This window comes from Spermophilus citellus (genome assembly GCF_964194105.1).
Source record: "Spermophilus citellus genome assembly, chromosome: 2".
NCBI lineage: Eukaryota > Metazoa > Chordata > Mammalia > Rodentia > Sciuridae > Spermophilus > Spermophilus citellus.
In genome coordinates, this window is record NC_138183.1 from 175,801,946 (window position 1) to 175,823,395 (window position 21,450).

The following is a 21,450-nucleotide window of genomic DNA, read 5'->3' on the forward strand; positions in this document are numbered from 1 at the left end:
AATTTGATGGAGGACTTCTCATAATCACATTCCGAGACTCTTCCCCAGATTTCCACAATTTAAACCTTTTTGGTGGGGCCCTAGGGATTTGCAATAATAATGAGCTCCCAGGTAATAAGGTGATGAGGTATAGCACCCAGCCTAGATTCCTCATGGGAAGGGAGAAGATCTGGAATACTGCTAAGAGATCAGCACCTCAGGCAAACTATGGGCTCTTCAATCAGGAAAACCACCAGCTGGTTGAGGTAACCTCTCTCCTTGCAAGCCTCCACACGCCTTATGTGCTTACTTATGTTGGTACGTAGCCACTCCAGTTTGTTCCTGCAATACATGTCAAGGAGTGAGGAGAGGACACAGAAGTGGGTTCTGCCTTCAGACAAATGAACCCCCAACAATGAGCTTTGATCTTAACATCTCTGCAAACTCAGACAATCATTTCACTTTGGGTTTAATATGAAAGAGGACAATAATATTATTTCCAAGAGTTTTGAAAGGATTTAAAGGTGTTAATATCAATACTTATATCAAGCATTCACCACATTGCCTGTTATAAATAAAATGTCCTCCAATTTTTCTCAGAGTAATTTATCAATTCTGACTTCCCAGAGAGTAGATAGTATACTATTGGCTTCTCCCATTGATTCAGACCTACAAAGGTCATGCAATTATTATTTGAATTGAAGAAAAATCCTAAATCTATTGATGTTAAATGAAGACTTGAAATTTCCACAAATAATTATAAGAAAAGTACTCATGTGGAGATCCCCCCACTGAACTTCCACTTCCCCAACTCCATTCTCTCTCCTTCCCTTGTTTTTGCATGATTTTTTTCTCCTTCAAGAGTATCTTTCATTTTAGTTGAATAGAATAATAATGGAAGCTGATGACTACTGAGAGCTAGTCACAAGTCAGGCACTATGCTTACAGATGTGTTATCCCAATGGATCCTTTCAATAGCCCTGGGAGGTAGACACTGACACAATCCTCATTTTAAAATGAGTGAACTGAAAAATAGTTAGCTGACCTTCCCCAAATCACAGCATTTGACCATGGTGGAATCAGGAAAGGTAGCCAAGCAGACTTTGTTCTCCAGATGTCTGAGGTGGAAGAGAGGGGGAGTGTGACTGTGTGTGTGTGTGTGTGTGTGTGTGTGTGTGTGTGTGTGTATAGAAAAGGTCAATGGGGAGAGCATGGAAAGCTGCCCTCTGCACTCCCCACATCCTGGAGCCATGCAGTCACCCACCTTCCAGCGCTACCGATCTGATCTTGCTCTTTCACTCCAGCATCCATGAAAAGATATGTTCTTTCTATCCCTCAGGCGATGGGAAGAAGGAAGTGACTAGGTTCCAGCAGGAGGATAAGGGGCAATCCATGTGAAGGAACTGGCTTTTCTGGCCCAGGCCCTTTCCTTGGTCTTGTCTGTGCCAAGCCCCCAGCACACTACAGAAAGTGTCAGCCAGATCCAGTACCTGTGGCTATCCCCTGGTCATCCTGAACCAACGGAGCTGATGAGCTCCTTGTCTGTAGCATGGAGTTCCACAAGTTGTGGGCTGTGGATGCAAAGAGGATGGTATGGCACAGCAGGATGTCTGATCTTAACCTTGCTGCAAATTCACACCCATGATTTCATGGGTTTATGGCCCAACCAGTGTGCCTCAGATCTAGGCTAGAGAGCATCTGCCCGGGCAAAGTGCTGGGCATTACCAACACGTGGAGCTTGATTCTGCAGTTGTTCCATATGGCTGCCTTTGGAAGTATCCTGAAAGCAGCGCCGTGGGTTCCAGAGGGCTGAGATGATCCTCTTGTACTCCCTGCGAAAGTTCTGGTTCAGGAGCCCATAGATAATGGCATTCAGGCAGCTATTGAAATAAGCCAGGAAGTAACTAGTGACAAAGAGCCCCTCGGGGACCTGGGGAGCCACTTCTTCAGGGTTGATGGCCACAGCGAGGCCGATGCAGTTAAGGGGGCCCCAGCAGACGGCAAAGATCACAAACACTGCAAACATGGTCAGAAAGCTCCGCATGTCGCTGGGCCTCAAGCGCAGTTTGCTCTCTGACTTGACCTTCCTGCGGGCCTGAAGCACCAGCACCCAGATACGCAGGTAACAGAAGGCCACCACCAAAATGGGGAGGAGGAAATGGATGACCACCACTGCTGCTGTGTACTGGGCACTGGCCGTCTGGATGAAGGTGCAGGAGTAGATGCGTGAGTCATACTTCAGGGACCCCACAAAAAAGTTCGGCACTAAGGCTACCAGGGTGAGGAGCCAGACTAGGACAATGTAGATTGGAGCATGCCAGCGCCCGCAGAACCGGTGGTAGGCTATGCTGTGGCAAATGTAACAATAGCGGTTAATGGCAATGGCAGTGATGTTGAAGACAGAACCAATGACGCTCAGGCCCATTACAAAAGCGCTGGCCTTGCAGTGCGCCTCTCCCAGTGCCCAGCCATCATAGAAGATGGCCATCAGGATCAGCGGGTAGGGGTACAGGGCCACAACCAGGTCAGCTAACGCCAGACTCACCAAGAACAAATTACCTGAAGCAGGAAAAAGAGAGCAAGAGTTAGAAAAGACCCTAACATTTTTGTATATAGAACATCATGTCCTTCACTGAGTTACTTTCAGCATTGGGAGGGGAAATGACATAGCATTTAGAAACATAGTTGAGGATTCTAATTGCATCTGTGCTGCTTACTAATTGGGTGACTGAAGCAAGTTACTTAAGCTCTCAAAGCCTTACCTTTATCATTTGCAAATTGAAGCTAAATGATCCCTGTCTTGTAGTATAATTTTGAGAACTAAATAATGATGTCCAGTGCTTGGGAACATAGTGGGTTCTCACAAATTGCAGGGACTTGATAACATTTAAGCTCCAACAAAGATTTTGAAGGAGGAGAATCTGAAAGTGAGCAATGTGGACTCACCATCACTACCAGCACCACCGCCCCCCACCCCCAAATCCATGCTTCCCTGCATTTCTCTTTGACAGTTTTCTTTTGCATTCCCCTCCACTGGTTGATGAGCTACTTTCTAAGTGACTCAAAGTCGTTTATCTTCATATGAGTTGCATTTTGCAGTTGGAATAGAAGAAAGATTTTGAGAGTGGGGACCAGTATTCCCTCTGTGCCTTGTCCAGGGCCCATACTCATAGCCACTTGGCAGACACTCAGAATAGTGCAAAGCCCCTATCCTGTTGGGTGAGGAGGGATGAGGGCACTCCTTTCTCACAGTGTTGGGGCCTTCCTGAACTTCTTCTCCTCTCTGAATGGAACATTCTGCAGCATCATCAAATTTAATAACCAGGAGAGCCTCAGGGAACCACATAGCCATTGTTAACAGGACTCACACATACCCTGGGCCAGAGACATAAGGAGGTGGCAGGGCTCACTCCAAATGAACAGTCTCAGCTCCTCAAGATTTGCCTTCTAAAACCTACAGCAACTCATGAGTAAAGCACCAAGAAAGAAGTAAGTTTTCAACATGAAGTTCAGGGCATGAGCAGCTCCATTTCTAATCCCATCTGTTTCATTTGTCAAGCCCTGTGCTTTTTGAGAAGCTACTATATGCTCAAGAGACAACAGACACTCCCTCCAGCAGGAACTGGCATCTATATAGCATGAGTGGGCATAGTCTTTCACATCTCCTGTCCTCTTGCCACAGGATAAGGTCAAAGTTGCCAGCCTTAGGGTGGCTGAACACAGAGGGCGGGTGGAATGGGCTCACAGGAGGAACTCCCAAGTGACAAGAAAGCTGAGGCTCTAGTACTTACAATGGCCATAGAGGTTTTGGGTCAACCCCACTCAGAATCAGCAGGAAGAAAGTCAGTTAGTATCCTGGAAGTTCTCAGGACCTAAATACTTAACTCCCATATCCAGACCTAAGATATCCAGCCCTGTCCTCACTCTGCATAGGCTGATGTAACCACCTCATAGGAACAGAAAGGCAGACGAAAACAATCTCCAGGATTTAGCAATCGAGGAAACCAAGTTGTGGTCGAGATTCCAGGAGTTATAGACAAAGGATGCTGGAGCTTACCAACTGGGAGTTCACCTGAGTCAGATCTTCAGGAGAAGCAGATCCTACATTTTCACTTATTCACCTACAAGGACAGGGAAGGGTCTGCCTCCAGCCCTCCCTTGTCCTGGCACACATTCTAATCCCTTCTCAAGAAGATTCCATGTAACATGCTACCTGTGAGGCTGGAAACCTGGAAGACACACAGGCAGCCTTCTAGAAATGTTTATTTTGGCCTCAGAGGGCCTGGGTAAACCCCATTCAGAACCAACTAAAAAGAAACCTGTTTAGTATCTTGGAAGTTCCCCCTCAAATCCTACCCTAGCTCCTGTATCTGGGCCTAGGATACAATTTGAGATAGACAGGATGTAAGTGAATAGAAAGGAAGCTGTCTGGACAACTAGAATGCCCCTGTCTCTGCAGACATGCCAGTGGAGGTGGGTTGGTGAAGAAGAATTGTGTTCAGGCTGAGCTCTGGATTCCTTCCTATTCTACTATTAGGGGGATCTATTTACTTCATTGGTTAAAAAACTCTTGTTTTCCTTTAGCTGTTGCTTCAAGTAAAGAAATGTGCATCTGCTTGGGGTGGGGAGGTCTAGTGCCTTTCCATTTAATTCTCTGCCACGTTGGCTGTCTCTAGTGCCAATGGTCTGAACTCACCTGCTCAGCCTACACTTACATCCCAGGGAGTGGGAAATTTCTTTTCAAATTTCTTAGCTTCAGCTGCATCATGAGCCTAACTACTTTTTGTCCCACAATTTTAAAACTTTAAAGGCAATGCTGAAAGTTAAAGCAATCCGGGAAAAAATTCAGTTACTTCCTGATCGCAGGAATTGGTCAAGTTAACTGAACTTCAGTGTTCCTCTTTAGTGTTCCTTCATCAGTTCTGGTTCTCTGTTTCTTTTGGACTCTCCTCCCCCGCACCCCATCCATGCACACTCTGTGAAGAAAATCACTTCTTTCCAACACAGGAAGATCGGTCCCTGCAGGGCCCGCTGGCTCATGGATGAATGGCAAATAGGCGTTGGCACTTGCAAGCACGTGCAGAGAAAGTCAAGAGCTGCTGGGAGCTGGTGCCAGCTTTGCCAGCTGTTTCCCTAGGAAAGCCAGTCAAGCTCCGCCTGTTAATGTGGCTCAGCTCTTAATAATGCCCTAGAGGCTGGCAAACAGCTTGTAAATAGTGAGAAGAACACATTCAACTCCACGTGGAAAGTGATTCAATTACTTTCCCCTATTATGCTGGCTGTTGTTAAAAAGCTGAAATCAAACAGTTCCTGCTGTAGATTCATCTGCCCAGTTGTCTTACTGTCTTGTGGTTTTCTTGGCACCCTTTCAAATTAGGTGAATACAATTCTTGTTTTGTCTCCCATCTGTAAGAAGCCAGGTCCTATCTGGATGAGAGTCAAAAGGAGATCCAGTTTTCCCTCCATTTCTTCCCTGAACAGGTGAGAAACCAATCAGCATGCCCACAGCACTGCTACTCACCCTGTGTACAGGCTTCTAATGAATATTTATATCCCAGGTCCTGCAGTGACTCATTTCCATCTGCCGCCACAGACAAGGTGGGCTAGGGGAAAGAGGCCTCCACAACAGGGCAGTTTGCAAACACGGAATTCCCTTCCAGTATTCATATGCAAATCTCATCCCTTCACACAGGGGACCACCACAATACCCTCCCTGTTCTCCTCTGCTGTCCTTGTTTCTGGAAATCTAGGTAATCCAGAAAAGAGCTAGCCAGTGCTGAGCTGTCTAGTCTTCATCAGAGGAATTCTGGAAGGCAGAGCTACCCTTGCCCCTCTGCCTTGCCTCTTTTCCTCTCATCCTCTGTGCTCAGAGAAGAGTCTGGTTGGACTAAATTGCCCCTGGTTACTAACCTAAATGTCAATGTAGAAACAGATATTCACTGAGTCATTTACTCAACAAGCTTGCTGAGTTTTCCACTAGAGAGCGGCTGACTGACTATCCAGGAGGTTCCGGAAGCAAGGGAGTAAAACACTCTCTCCTCTTAAGAAGCTCATGGTCTCAGAGAAGAGACAATCAAACAAATAAAAACAAGATGCAATTAGGAGAATGATAGGGAAATCAACAAAGATCTCTCATTGCTAAGAGGGCTAAATTTCTTGTAGCTTCCTTAAGATGGCTTCTTCCATCTACTTAAATGTTTTATTTATGGAGTCTCATCTTACCGATAAAGAAGAAAACACCCAGATTTTGTGAAGTGCTCATAACAAACAACAGAGAAAAATGGAGAAAGAACAAGAAAAGAATAAAGAAGCCAGGAAAAAGAAGTGTCAAGGGATAGTAAGTGAGAAAGAACAGCAACTTAACCATTGAACTTAGCAGTTAGTAGAGCAGCAAGGACATCAGGAAGGGCAAAGGTGGGGGTGTAATGTTTTGCCCTGTAGGCTGTTCTTCAAAGGAGAGAGAGAGAGATGTTAGCACTTAGGAAGGGATATGCCTTTGATGGGGGATTGTGGTATTCTTTTTTTTTTTTCTTTTCTTCCTCTCAAAGGACAGAGATTTGTAACTGATAGATAATAAACACTTAGTAATGTTAACTATGACTTGTTATAGTTGTTTATGTGTTGTTGTTAGTTTCAGTGAAAGAACAAGAAAGAAGCTCATGAGTCAGAATAGGATCCCCATGAAATAAGATGTCAGAAGTAGGGTTATGAGTGACTTAATAATAGGGATAGAGAGATATGGTCAGAGAAAGGTGCCATTAGGTGATTTCATCATCACATGAACATCATACTGTGAACTTACACAGACACAGAGGGTAGCGTCTGTAGATACCGATGCCATTATAGTAGTGGTAGATGAAGATGATGATGAAGTTAGGACATTACTTACAGATTGTGAACTCTAGCCTTCCAAACTCCCTAACTTTTACTTTTTTAGCAACACATGTCTAAAATCAGATGTCCTATTACTCACATTGAGTACCTTCTCAGTTTTTCAGGACATCACATCTAAACACAGAATTCAATGTTTTGGAAAGAAAAGCAGTCAAACATGAAAGTCTTTATACCCCTGGGCTACTGAGAATTTCTTGGGGGGAATTAAAGAGGATTAAGAGCTTTCCTCATTAGGCAGCTAAAGACATAATTATGGGATTTTATAAAGTGCTCATTTTTTTGCTCAGTGAAGATATAATAAGGTATGCACAGCCAGAATGTGAAATTGGAAAGCTCAGATAGTAGGGAGGGAGTCCAAGGCAGCCCAGTTTGGCCTTCTGCTGATAACACACACTCAAAATCTGGCTCAAAAGATACCTGGTAGCAAGTGACTTCTCAGTAAGTGTTGGTGGTAGGAAAAAAAAAAAAAAACTGAATGGAGTGGACTCCACCTTACCCTGGAACTCCTGGAGGGCAGGGATTGTGAACCTACTAAAGGTTTCCCTCCTCTCTGGGCCTTCTAAGTGCTTGTTCAGGGCTATCACATGGATTCACGCACTGCTCATTTCTCATTGAGAATGGAAAGGGGCTACCTTGCAGGCTCTGCTCTGATTGGGAAACTAAACATCTGCACAGGCAGATCCTACCAGTAACCTACCAGTAACCTCATAGGTAGGTACTGGTTCAGATAAGAAATGGTGCAGTCCCTGAACTCTGCTGGCTGCCTTGGGGAGGGGTAGCTTTTCTGGTGTGAATAGAGCAGACTCTGAATAAGAACCTGTATGTTCAGCAAGCGAATGCTTTATATTTTCCTGAGCAATTCCCATGTCAGCTACTGTCTGTCTTTCTGCCTTACAAATGATTGAAATACCCTAGAAGTGCCAAAGTTTCTACTCACTAACAACACCTCCCAGGTGGCCTTTCCTCCAGCTGCAGCATAAAAGCCCATCATGAGGCCACAGCCCGTGTGCCTGTGGAGCCAGGGTACTGTTGCCCTTTTCTCTCTGCTAAAGGAGAGGAGACCAGATGCTACTGTAAGGACAGGTTTCACTGAGCTCTCTAGGGCAGAGACTGTCTGGATAATTCAGGTAGTCCCAGGAAGCTCACATTTTATAGGCAGCTTACAGTGGCTCAGAACAGACCAGCAAGAGGGCATGTTCCCTGAGAGGAATCATCAGGGTACAATATCAGAGAACTATGGAGCACCTGGAGCCTGCTGAAGGACTCTAGCCACATAGGAGCAGCCAGAGAGCAGGCGTGCCTTTGTGAAGATGGTGTTAATAGTCAGCCTTGGAGGACAAAAGTGAGGTGTTCTTGGGCTTTCAGTACTCGAAGCAATTTACTCCCATGAGACTCCTTCCTGCTGATTTTGTGCTGAGTCCTGTACCTAAGATATACCCTACCTCATGAAGTAGCATTCATTCTCTCTGTCCCACTGCTTTGAATATCTCATCCATATTCAATTGGTTTCAACAGAAGTGCATCCAGGTCCTACTGTGTGCCTGGCTCTGTGGACAGAAATGGAATAAAATCCCTGCCTTCATGCAGTCCAGTGGGGGAGAGATAAAAACAGTAGAGAGAGGTGGGTGCTGCGTGGGGAGAGCATAGGCTGTTGTGGAAGCTTGAGGAGGGAGACACTCACTTTGCTATTCATGGTATTGATAGAAAGCATTAACAACTTTGTAGGGGAGCTGGGGAAGAGGTTTGAAAAGAAGCAGATGTTGACCAGGCAGAAGAGGCTGGGGACTTTCTCTGTGCATCAGAGCATGGATTGCATGGGAAGTGGCAGCAGTCTCCTTTGGCATGAGTGAGATGAGGCCGTAGTTCAGCAGTTAGGTCAGTCATAAATGTCATGGGAGCTATATTCTGGAGTGGACACTGTTCTTTAGGTGGAGGAGGTAGGGGGACAGTAAGGACAGAGTGTGCTCAAGACAGTATCCTGAACCTACCCTCACCATCACTTCATTCCTCCCTGTCTGCCTTTCTTCAGTGGAGTCTCTGAAAAAGCCAACTCACCACACACAGCAATAAGCTGCAGAAGAAACTATTCCCCTGTATGAGTGACAAGGATCTGCCCCACATATTTGGGCTTATAATAGTCAAGTAAAGGATAAAGATGTCTCTAAGAAGCACACTGTGACCTCAATTTGGGCTATGTATCTAGTTGTTAGAAATTTTATGTTCTCAATTCCAAGTTCTAATTTCTTAATATTGATTAATTGAGAAGCCAGACTTAGTTATGAAAAGGTATGAATTATGTTTTTTTTATTTTAAGTAAATCCAAACACATCAATAAGAGAAGGTCTAAAAAAAGTGGAAAGGATGCTATTCAAAATATTTTAAGCATGTTTTGAAATCTCACTCCACTAACATCATTTAGTTTAAGTCAATACTACAGTTTTTCATGACTATGGCAAATAAAGCCAATGGTCATATAAAAATTGCTTAAGGGCTGAGATGTAGCTCAGTGGTAGAGAGCTCCTCTAACATGTGTATAGCCCTGGATCTCACCTCTAGCACCTAAAACAAAACAAAACAGAATAAAAAATACTGGTTAAATTACATGACTGCCAAAGCCACCAATAGAGCAGGAATAAATGTCATTAGCTATCATATTATTTTTTTTTCTGGGGCCTGGGGTATAGCTCAATGGTATGGCTCTTTCCCAACATGCATGAGCCCCTGGTTTCCATCCCCACTCCTCACCCTCAGCAACACATACATATTTCTGGTGCTGGCGAGTAGCAGACACATGGGCAGGTAGGAAGGGCAGGATGGAGGATGTGCCAGCAATTTAACATGCTCATTCCCCTCATTGCTCTCAGACCAGTAAGCTTTTTGTGGGGGCTGCCTAGAGCACAGAAGAGCCCAGCCCTCCCTGGGTAGTACAGAGGGGAGAGGGTGCTATTCTCCTCAGGCAAGAGGAAGCAGCAGTCTCTTCCCTCAACCACCTTTCTCATGGCAGGAAACCCAATTACTGAGCACTGAGCTACAATCTGCCAGGCCTTTTCTAAACACCCAGAAAGTTAGGAAAGGAAAGATAGTGCCAGGGTCAGAACCTGGAGGGCCCATCCTTCCTAAGGGAGAAGTGCCAGGAGCTGCCTTCCTCCTGCCTCTCTGTGCAGGAAATGAATGTTTGTGGTTGCTGCAAAGGGACAATACAACCAAAATGTTAACTATCATTTTCTAATCACAGCTTGCTCTTTCCTAATATGTTTTCCTTCAAAGATACAATAACATCTTAGAATAGTTAGTTATTCCAGATAGTAGTAGCCATCATGACTGAAATGCCTGAGTTGTAAAGTTTAGATCTCCCTAACAATACTCAGTTTCCCCTGTGGTGGCTAGAATCACACACTTTTATTTTTGGCTTGTTTTTCAGATGAAAATCCTCAAGTTGCTGGTCTCTCCCACCCCCCATACTTATATAATTATTTATTTAAAACAGTTTTCCTGAATTGTCTAGCCCCTTTAAAAAGGCATTTTAAAGCTTTAAATTTGTTTTCCTCCTGCTATTTTTACACTGTATTTGAGTTGCCCACTAGGGTCCAATGGGAAATTACAAAATTAACAAATAGGACACTGAACTTCTTCCCAGGCTGAAATGGTTAGCAAGCTCCAATGACCTGTTAAGGTCAGAGTTCAGATACTCCCTCCTTCTGGTTTTGTTCTTCGGGATTGCACCATGATTTAGCCAAATGATTGTTCTGATTTTTCACAGTTAATCCCATAAATTCCCTGTTTTCAGAACAGACCATTTTATTTGAAAGCAATTTACAATTTCTGAGTTTACATTCTCTTGTTTGGAATAGGATCTACAGATGACCGGAGATGGATTTTGATATAAAGCTTCCATTAATTCACTCATTCTTTTACCAAGTATTTTCTAAGCACCAACTACATGAAGTCATAGTGCTTGGCAGGGGAGAGCGCAAGATGTCAAAGGTCCTGAGATTTCTTTAGCCAAATAGGGGCACTGTCTGGCAGGACACAGATTGGAATGCTCCAGGTAGCAACAGCGTCCAGCTGTGTGGGATCCCATAGTACCTCACCCTGCCACAAAAGCGCGTCAAAAAAACCCCAAAAACCTTTTCCCCATTCACACCTGTTCTAATGTGCCAAGCGCGTCCAGGACAGCTGCCAGAGGCAGCCACCAGAACCGCTGCACGTCTGGAGAGCCAGAATTCGCCCTAACTTTTGAGTGCAGAACCAAACTTCAGGGTTAGGTTAGAGTAAGGGTGGGGAGAAGGAGAGGGGGAGAAGGGAGCTGGGGATCAAGGAGAGAGGAGGCAACGGATCGGATCGCGGGATCAGGGCCCAGACTTGAGGGCAGGGAAAGTTCGGGACCCCAGCAGCGAGTGACGCTCACCTGCATTCCGGAGCTTGCGGTTCCTGAGCACCGAGAGGATGACCAAAAGGTTGCCCACTACGTCCACCGCGGTGGTGACAATGAGCACGGTGGATAGCGCAGGAGCTACCCAGGGAGGCCGGGGCGTCCCGGAGGGCAGCGCACCACCAGTCCTGGACCAGCCCGGGCGCACTGCCAGCCCGCCCGCCTCGCAGCAGTTGGCAAAAGAGCCATTCTCCGGCATCGCGGACCCTCCCGCTATTGGCTTCCACCGCGCTCTGCAAGATAGCCGCAGGGCGCGCAGGGCTAAGCCAGGCGTTCCTGCCGCCCACTTCGCTGCCCACCAAACACAAGAAAGGAAGGCGGTGGGGGAGAGCTAGAGGAGATAATTAAGCGTGGGCAGGGGGCGGAGAAAATATGGGAACAGAAGTAGCACTTGGGAGTGCGTCCCACAGCGGCACACCGGGGAACCGTAGGTACCTTACCGCTAGTGCTGCTACTGAGAGCTCAGCATGTGCCTGGCTCACTTCAGGGGACCAGAGCCTGTCTGGCCTGTCCCTGAGAGTATGGCCATATGCGAGACCTCCATATTTCCGCCACAGCTTTGGGGAAGCTGTGCCCATGTAGGACCATCCAAGTTTTCCAACTGGAGAAAGAAGATGGTCGTGGTCGGGACCTGAAGATCCATTGCTGGAAAGGCGAGGTTTGAGATCCACCCATCCCATCCACACCCACACCTCCAGGAGCAAAGGAGGGTAGAGTGCTAATTAACCTCTAGGTAGCTGAAGAAAAAGGTGAACCTGCTGATACAAGTGAATTTCCCCCTCAAGGCCTGAGATGGGTGTGACCTGCCTAGACATCAATCAACCTGCTGACTGGAAGACATCACGAAGCAAGACTTCACCCTTGAAACCATATCCCTGCCTTTGATGTACGCCCTTAAATAAACCATCAGAGCCATTTTTTTTCTTTGCCTAGCTCCAGAACCCATGTGGACTAGATCTATCAGGGGCTTTGCCTTTTATAAATATATTTCTAAATATTTGTGTTTTGTTATTCACTAATTATTTGAGAGTTTAAGTTTTAGGGTGGCTTAGATTCTCCTGGCAGGTAGAATCCCCAATGAGATACTGGCTGTCGACCCCGATACTTAGCTATTATCTCTCTTTGACTATAGCTGTCCTACTAGTTATAAGTGGTATTTTTATGGGGTTTTTGATTTGCTTTTCCCTGATTCCTAATAATATCAAGCATCTTTTCATATGCTTATTCTTTGGAGAAATGCCTATTCAATCCTTTGACCAGTTTTTTAATTGGTCTGTCCATCTTCTTGAAAGTGTTTGTCTTATTTCGTTATAGAAATGCTTAATATTTTATAGATATTAGACACCTAAAAGATAAATGATTTACAAATAGTTTCTCCCATTCTGTTGGTTGTCCTTTCAATTTCTCAGCACTGCTCTTTGATATACAAATATTTTTAGAGGCTGGGAATGTAGCTTGGTAGCATGCATGAGCCACTGAGTTCAATCTCCAGAACAAAAATAAAAACTCACAAATAATTTAAAAAAAGGTGAACCTGCATTATTTATTTTGCAGTTGTTCTGTATTGTGGGAGACATGGGCGAGGTCTCTGCCAGAAAGATGATACTTTAATAAATTTATGAATATCTATCTTAACGTAATACTTACATAGATGCCCAGCCAATACTAGGGATTGGGAGTAGAAAGGACAAGAAGAGTGAGACACGATTATAGAAAAGAAGGAATTCATTCATAATGTTTGAGAACTTACTCTGAGAGTAGCAATAACTAATCTCTTTGGGGGATTAAATTTATGCCAAACATTATTCTAAGAACCTTTTTGCATCCATTAGAATCACTAAAATAAAAGTGACTGTTAGTCCTGAATTTGTCAAGAATTTGAAGCAAATGGAATTCTCTTACATGGCTCTTATGAGAATACAAAGTGGACAGCAATTTTAAAGGGTTACTTGTTTGTTCCTTATAAAGTTAAAAAATGCATATCCTGTGACAAGCATATTCAAAATGAAATGAAAATTCAAAATGAAAATGACAATATGTCTCTACTCAAAGTTTTTTACAACTATGTCCAGAACAGTCTTATTTATAGTATCCCAAACCTGGAAATAATCCAAATCTCCATCTGCTGAAGAAGGGATAAATGAATTGTGGTATATCCTTGTAATGGAATGTTGCTCAGCAATAAAAACTACTGATAGACACAGCAGAATGGACTGAATAGTCCATATTGATCAATATAAAAATCAATATATAGAATGAAAGAAGCCAGATAATAAAGAGTACATACTATATGATTCCTTTACATGAAATCCTAAATCATGAATCTGTAGTGATAGAAATCAGAACAGTGGCTACCAATGTGGATGTGGTTTGGCTGGAAAAGAGCATGAAATAACTTCTGGGAAGTTAACAGTAGTGGTAGTAATTTAGAAGTGGTAGTAGTAGTAGTAGTTGTAGTAGAAGTACTAGGGATTGAACTCAGGGGCACTTTACCACTGAGCTACATTCCTAATTCTTTTTATTTTTTATTTTGAGACAGTGTCTCACTAAGTTACTGAGGCTGTCATGGAACTTGGGATTCTCCTGCCTCAGCCTCCTGAGTGGGATTACAGGTGTTTGCCACAGCATCTAGATGGAATATAACTTTAATGCATTTTATTCTATGTAAGTTATACTTTCCCCTTAAAACAGCAAAAAGGAAGGACACAGTGGAGAGGGAGTGACTGAAATTGCAGGAGAAGTTTGGCTAATGAAAGGAGCAAACATTTTTGAGAGCTAAGCCCATCAGATCCCATGATTGTGAAGAGAGGGAAGCTTCCTACCCTACAGCAGAAAGGAAGAAGAAGCCGAGTGCAAATTCAGAAGTGCTTCTAGACTGGTGTGAGATGAGAGAGTTCCTCTCTGACTTTTGTATTCCCAGGGTGCTTGAGGCTACCTCAGTAGGCAGGCTTCAGGGGTAGGAAGAGTGGAAGGTTTGAAGACAGGAGAAGGTTTTTAAATGTCATTGCAGAAAGTGAGAGCATTCATCAGGAGAGCATAGGAAGTGTGAAATGAGTGTGAATGTCCCTGTGCACAACTTAAACAAAACCAGTCAGCCTAGTTAGTGGTTGTTAACCAGCAAAGAGTGAGTTGTTTGAAACAGGTTTACATGTTATTTGTACTCCCTCCCCCTGCCGTGGTGTGTGTGTGTGTGTGTGTGTGTGTGTGTGTGTGTGTGTTGCTGGGGACTGAATTCAGGGCCTTGCACTTGCTACTACCTAGCCTGAAACAGAGATTTCTGGGAGGCACAGACTCTTTTTTTAATTTTTTTTATTGGTTGTTCACAACATTTCAAAGCTCTTGACATATCATATTTCATACATTAGATTGAAGTGGGTTATGAACCCCCAATTTTACCCCAAATGCAGATTGCAGAATCACGTCGGTTACACATCCACAATTTTACATAATGCCCTATTAGTAATTGTTGTATTCTGCTACCTTTCCTATTCTCTACTATCCACCCTCCCCTCCCCTCCCATCTTCTCTCTCTACCCCATCTACTGTAATTCATTTCTCTCCTTGTTTATTTTCCCATTCCCCTCACAACCTCTTATATGTAATTTTGTATAGCAATGAGGGTCTCCCTTCATTTCCATGCAATTTCCCTTTTCTCTCCCTTTCCCTCCCATCTCATGTCTCTGTTTAATGTTAATCTTTTCTTCCTGCTCTTCCTCCCTGCTCTGTTCATAGTTGCTCTCATTATATCAAAGAAGACATTTGGTATTTGTTTTTTAGGGATTGGCTAGCTTCACTAAGCATAATCTGCTCTAGTGCCATCCATTTCCCTGCAAATTCTATGATTTTGTCATTTTTTATTGCTGCATAGTACTCCATTGTGTATAGATGCCACATTTTTTTTTATCCATTCATCTATTGAAGGGCATCTGGGTTGGTTCCACAGTCTAGCTATTGTGAATTGTGCTGCTATGAACATCGATGTGGCAGTATCCCTGTAGCATGCTCTTTTAAGGTCTTCAGGGAATAGTCCGAGAAGGGCAATAGCAGAGTCAAATGGTGGTTCCATTCCCATCTTTCCCAGGAATCCCCAAACTGCTTTCCAAATTGGCTGCACCAATTTGCGGTCCCACCAGCAATGTACAAGTGTACCCTTTTCTCCACATCCTCGCCAGCACTTGTTGTTGTTTGACTTCCTAATGGCGGCCAATCTTACTGGAGTAAGATGATATCTTAGGGTGGTTTTGATTTGCATTTGTCTGACTGCTAGAGATGTTGAGCATTTTTTCATGTACTTGTTGATTGATTGTATATCCTCCTCTGAGAAGTGTCTGTTCAGGTCCTTGGCCCACTTGTTGATTGGGTTATTTGTTATCTTATTGTCTAATTTTTTGAGTTCTTTATATACTCTGGATATCAGGGCTCTATCTGAAGTGTGAGGAGTAAAAATTTGTTCCCAGGATGTAGGCTCCCTATTTACCTCTCTTATTGTTTCTCTTGCTGAGAAAAAACTTTTTAGTTTAAGTAAGTCCCATTTGTTGATTCTTGTTATTAACTCTTGTGCTATGGGTGTCCTATTAAGGAATTTGGAGCCCGACCCCACAATATGTAGATCGGAGCCAACGTTTTCTTCTATCCGACTCAGAGTCTCTGATTTGATATCAAGCTCCTTGATCCATTTTGAGTTAACTTTTGTGCATGGCGAGAGAAAGGGATTCAGTTTCATTTTGTTGCATATGGATTTCCAGTTTTCCCAATACCATTTGTTGAAGATGCTATCCTTCCTCCATTGCATGCTTTTAGCCCCTTTATCAAATATAAGATAGTTGTAACTTTGTGGATTAGTCTTTGTGTCCTCTATTCTATACCATTGGTCCACCCGCCTGTTTTGGTACCACTACCATGCTGTTTTTGTCACTATTGCTCTGTAATATAGTTTGAAATCTGGTATTGCTGTACCGCCTGATTCACACTTCCTGTTTAGAATTGCTTTTGCTATTCTGGGTCTTTTATTTTTCCATATGAATCTCATGATTGCTTTATCTATTTCTATAAGAAATGCCATTGGGATTTTGATTGGCATTGCATTAAACCTATAGAGAACTTTTGGTATAATCGCCATTTTGATGATGTTAGTTCTGCCTATCCATGAACAGGGTATATTTTTCCATCTTCTAAGATCTTCTTCTACTTCTCTCTTTAGGGTTCTATAGTTTTCATTGTATAAATCTTTCACCTCTTTTGTTAGGTTGATTCCCAAGTATTTTATTTTTTTTGAGGATATTGTGAATGGAATGTTTTTCCTCATTTCCGTTTCAGAAGATTTGTCGCTGATATACAGAAATGCCTTTGATTTATGCATGTTGATTTTATATCCTGCCACTTTGCTGAATTCATTTATTAGTTCTAGTAGTTTCTTTGTAGACCCTTTTGGGTCTTCTAGGTATAGAATCATGTCATCTGCAAATAGTGATAATTTAAGTTCTTCTTTTCCTTTTTTTATGCCTTTAATTTCTTTCATCTGTCTAATTGCTCTGGCCAGTGTTTCGAGAACTATATTGAATAGAAGTGGTGATAGAGGGCATCCCTGTCTTGTTCCAGATTTTAGAGGGAATGCCTTTAACTTTTTGTCCATTCAGAATGATGCTAGCCTGAGGCTTAGCATAGATAGCTTTTACAATGTCAAGGTAAGTTCCTGTTATCCCTAGTTTTTCTAATGTTTTGAACATAAAGGGACGCTGTACTTTGTCGAATGCTTTCTCTGCATCTATCGAGATGATCATATGGTTCTTATCTTTAAGTCTATTGATGTGGTGAATAACATTTATTGATTTCCGTATGTTGAACCAGCCTTGCATCCCAGGGATGAATCCTACTTGATCATGGTGCACAATTTTTTTGATGTGCCTTTGTATCCGATTCGCCAGAATTTTATTGAGGATTTTTGCATCTAGGTTCATTAGAGATATAGGTCTGTAGTTTTCTTTCTTTGAGGTGTCTTTGTCTGGTTTCGGAATCAGGGTGATGTTGGCCTCATAGAATGAATTTGGAAGAGCTCCCTCTTTTTCTATTTCCTGAAATAACTTGAAAAGTATTGGTATTAATTCTTCTTTAAAGGTTTTGTAAAACTCCACTGTATACCCATCTGGTCCTGGGCTTTTCTTGGTTGGTAGTCTTTTGATGGCTTCTTCAATTTCATCCATTGATATTGGTCTATTCAAATTGTGTGTATCCTCCTGACTCAGTCTGGGCAAATCATATGACTTAAGAAATTTATCGATGTCTTCACTATCTTCTATTTTATTGGAATATAGGTTTTCAAAATAATTTCTAATTCTCTTCTATATTTCTGTAGAATCTGTTGTGATACTGCCTTTTTCATCCCGTATGTTAGTAATTTGAGTTCTCTCTCTTCTTCTCTTCGTTAGCATGGCTAAAGGTCTGTCGTTCTTATTTATTTTTTCGAAGAACCAACTTTTAGTTTTGTTAATTTTTTCAATAGTTTCTTTTGTTTCAATTTCATTGATTTCCGCTCTGATTTTAATTATTTCTTGCCTTCTGCTACATTTGCTGTTGGTTTGCTCTTCCTTTTCTAGGGCTTAGAGATGAAGTGTGAGCTCATTTATTTGTTGGTTTTTTTCTTTTTTTGAGGAATGACCACCAGGCGATGAATTTTCCTCTTAAAACTGCTTTCATTGTGTCCCACAGATTCCGATATGTTGTGTCTATATTTTCATTTATCTCTAAGAATTTTTTGATTTCCTCCTTTATGTCTTCTGTAACCCATTGATCATTCAGTAACATATTGTTCATTTTCCATGTGATGTAGGATTTTTCCTTCCTTCTTTTATCATTGATTTCCAGTTTCATTCCATTATGATCAGATAAAATGCAAGGTATTATCTCCACCCCTTTATATTTACTGAGGGTTGCCCTATGGCATAATATATGGTCTATTTTTGAGAAGGATCCATGTGCTGCTGAGAAAAAAGTATATCCATTTGATGATGGTTGATATATTCTATATATGTCAGTTAAGTCTAGGTTATTGATTGTGATATTGAGTTCTATAGTTTCTTTATTCAACTTTTGTTTGGAGGATCTGTCCAATGGTGAGAGAGGTGTGTTGAAGTCACCCATAATTATTGTGTTGTGGTCTGTTTGATTCTTGAACTTGAGGAGAATTTGTTTTATGAATGTCTCAGCACCATTATTTGGTGCATAAATATTGATAATTGTTATGTTTGTTGGTGAATGGTTCCTTTTAACAGTATATAATGTCCTTCTTTATCCCTTTTGATTAAGTTAGTCTTGAAGTCGATTTTATTCGATATGAGGATGGCCACTCCTGCTTGCTTACGAGGACCATGTGCATGGTATATTTTTTCCCATCCTTTCACCTTCAGCCTGTGTATGTCTTTTCCAATCAGATGTGTCTCCTGGAGGCAGCATATTGTTGGATTTGTTTTTTTAATCCATGATACCAGCCTATGTCGCTTTATTGGAGAGTTTAAGCCATTAACATTCAGAGTTACTATTGATATATGGTTTGTACTTCCATCCATGTTTGATTATTTATCCTTTTTTAAAAAAAATTTAGTTTGTTTCTCCATGATTATCTTTCCCCTCACCCTCTGTCTTTACTGAGGCACTTCCTACTGATGGTTTTGGTTATTCTTTTTCATTTCTTCCTCGTGTAGTGTTTTGCTCAAAATGCTTTGCAATGCTGGTTTTCTGGCTGCAAATTCTTTTAACTTTTGTTTATCATGAAAGATTTTTATTTCGTTTTCATACCTGAAGCTTAATTTTGCTGGATACAGAATTCTTGTTTGGCATCCATTGTCTTTCAGTGTTTGAAATACATTGTTCCATGACCTTCTTGCTTTCAGTGTCTGTGATGAAAAATCCATTGTTAACCTTATTAGTTTACCCCTGAATGTAATCTGTCTCCTTTCTCTTGTAGCTTTTACTATTTTCTCTTTGTTCTGTATATTGGATATCTTCATAACAATGTGTCTTGGCGTTGGTCTACTATGATTTTGTGTGCTCGGTGTCCTGTATGCATCTTCAATTTGTATATCTGTTTCCTTTTTTATTTCTGGAAAGTTTTCTGTGATTATTTCATTCAGCAGGTTATTCATTCCCTTGGTTTGAATCTCTGTACCTCCTTCTATCCCGATGACTCGTAAGTTTGGTTTTTTTATGTTATTCCATAACTCTTGGATGTTTTTCTCGTGATTTTTTACCAGCCTTTCTGAGTTGGCTAGACTGTTTTCAAGATGATATATTTTGTCTTCATTATCTGACGTTCTGGCTTCTACTTGCTCCACTCTGTTAGTGATACTCTCAATTGAGTTTTTAGTTTGGTTTATCGTTTCCTTCATTTCTAGAATTATTGTTTGATTCTTTTTTATAATCTCTATCTCCTGATAAATATGCTTAACTTCTTCTCTTTTCTGTTTATGTAATTCATTCTCAATGTGTTCTTTCGCTGCTTGAATTTGCTGTCTTGTATCCTCTTTAAGGTTCCATTCCATCTGTCTAAGGTGTTCCTTGAGTTCTTTATATGACCATTTTTCTGATGACTCTAGGTCCTCCTGAATATTTAGGCTGCCCTGCATTGTTTGTACTCCTTTTCTTCCTTGCTTTTTGAAGCTGCTCATGTTACTTCTTGTTCTGTTTGACTGATGAGTTACTGTTTACTCCTATAAATTTATTAGATGCTTGGGAGGAAAGGTATTAGAAGGGAAGGGAAGAAGTCACTAAAGAGAATGAGAGTAAGCAGGTAGAATTCAAGGAAGGGGGGGATAAGATAATTGAAAAGAAATGAAAACACAAAAGAAGAAAAAAATAGGAAATAAAAAAAGAAATTTTTTTTAAAAATAATACAAAAAATTAAAATTAAAATTAGAAGAAAAAAAATTAAAAAAATTTGCAAAAAAATTTTAAAAAAACAACAAGAAAAAAAAATGAAAATGGAAGAAAAACCCAAATCAAAAAAAAAAAAGAGAAAAGAAAAAAAGAAAAAAAAAACTAATAAATGCAGTCTTAGAGTTTGATTAACTTCTCTTCCAGTAGGTGGCACTGTGCCCACCAGGCCAAGTTTCTCCTGTCAATACGCGGGAACCAATCACTGTGCAGCAGCTCCTCCCAGACTGGGCGAGTCTCCAATCCTGAGTGCCTAGGACCTCCTCTTGTGTCTAGTCACTTCCCACTTTTCCTCTAGCCAGGCCCCTCTCGCAGGTGCCACTCACCACAATACTGGCTACACGCCAGTTCTGCTGCTCCCGGGAGCCCTGTTTTCATGAACGACTGGGCACACTCTCCCAGTTTGCCATTCCCTCAGACCCTAAGTTTGTAGAGCTTGGGGCTGAGAATCCTCAGCGAATTTTACTTGCCCTCCGGTAGCCACGCCCCAGGTAGCTGGTGCAAGAGACCTCAGCTGTCAGCCCTGGTGGGAGCGGTAGTTCCGCGATGCGGGTCCCGCGCCACCTCTGATTCCCTCAATCTGGCTATCGTGCTCATGGGAGAGCTGGGAGGGGCCCTTATGGGAGAGCTGGGAGGGGCCCTTAAGGTTTCCCCGATGTGTGGAGAGGGAAGGCTAGGGAATTACACACCTGTAGCCGCAGGTTTCAATGAAGTTATCTCCTCCGCTGCAGTCTGATGACGTCAGTTCTCTGCCATGGTGGTATCTCTTGCAAATGGCGACAGTTCGTTTCCCTTTGCCGGGTGACCAATGCAACGGGTGGGTCCTTACTGTCTCTCCCAAGCCCCGTTTCAAACCTGTGGCCACTAACTATGAAGGCTCGGTAGACATTTACCTCAGTAGGATGAGAAGGGCTGACCAGTTGTTTCAGCTGGATGGATTAGTGCTGAGTCACAGCTGTTTGTCTGCGGGAAGCAGGCGAATGGGAGCTTGAATTCAGCCGATCTGGGCTCAGTGTGTGTTCTGAGAGGCCCAGACTGTTCGCCCCAGATCCACGTCAGCTCAGCATTGCCTAGTGATCCTGAGCAAACAGATTTAGGTTGTTTACGACTCCCTATGCCTGCACAGCTGAAGAGGTCAGAGACTTGATTTCTCTGCGCCCGCCGCCATGTTCAGGCACAGACTCTTGTTATGAAGGCTTTGAGGGTGGTTATGGGAGTAG

General features: G+C 42.5%; 1 protein-coding gene across 1 annotated transcript; it reads right to left on the reverse strand.

Moving 5' to 3' along the window:
- Positions 1-1,666: 1,666 nt before the first annotated feature.
- Positions 1,667-11,504, reverse strand: MTNR1B (melatonin receptor 1B; the record flags this gene model as incomplete). Its single annotated transcript, XM_081280600.1, has 2 exons — positions 1,667-2,538; positions 11,282-11,504. The coding sequence occupies 2 exons, from the start codon at positions 11,502-11,504 to the stop codon at positions 1,667-1,669; spliced, it is 1,095 nt and encodes a 364-aa protein (XP_081136726.1).
- Positions 11,505-21,450: the final 9,946 nt, after the last annotated feature.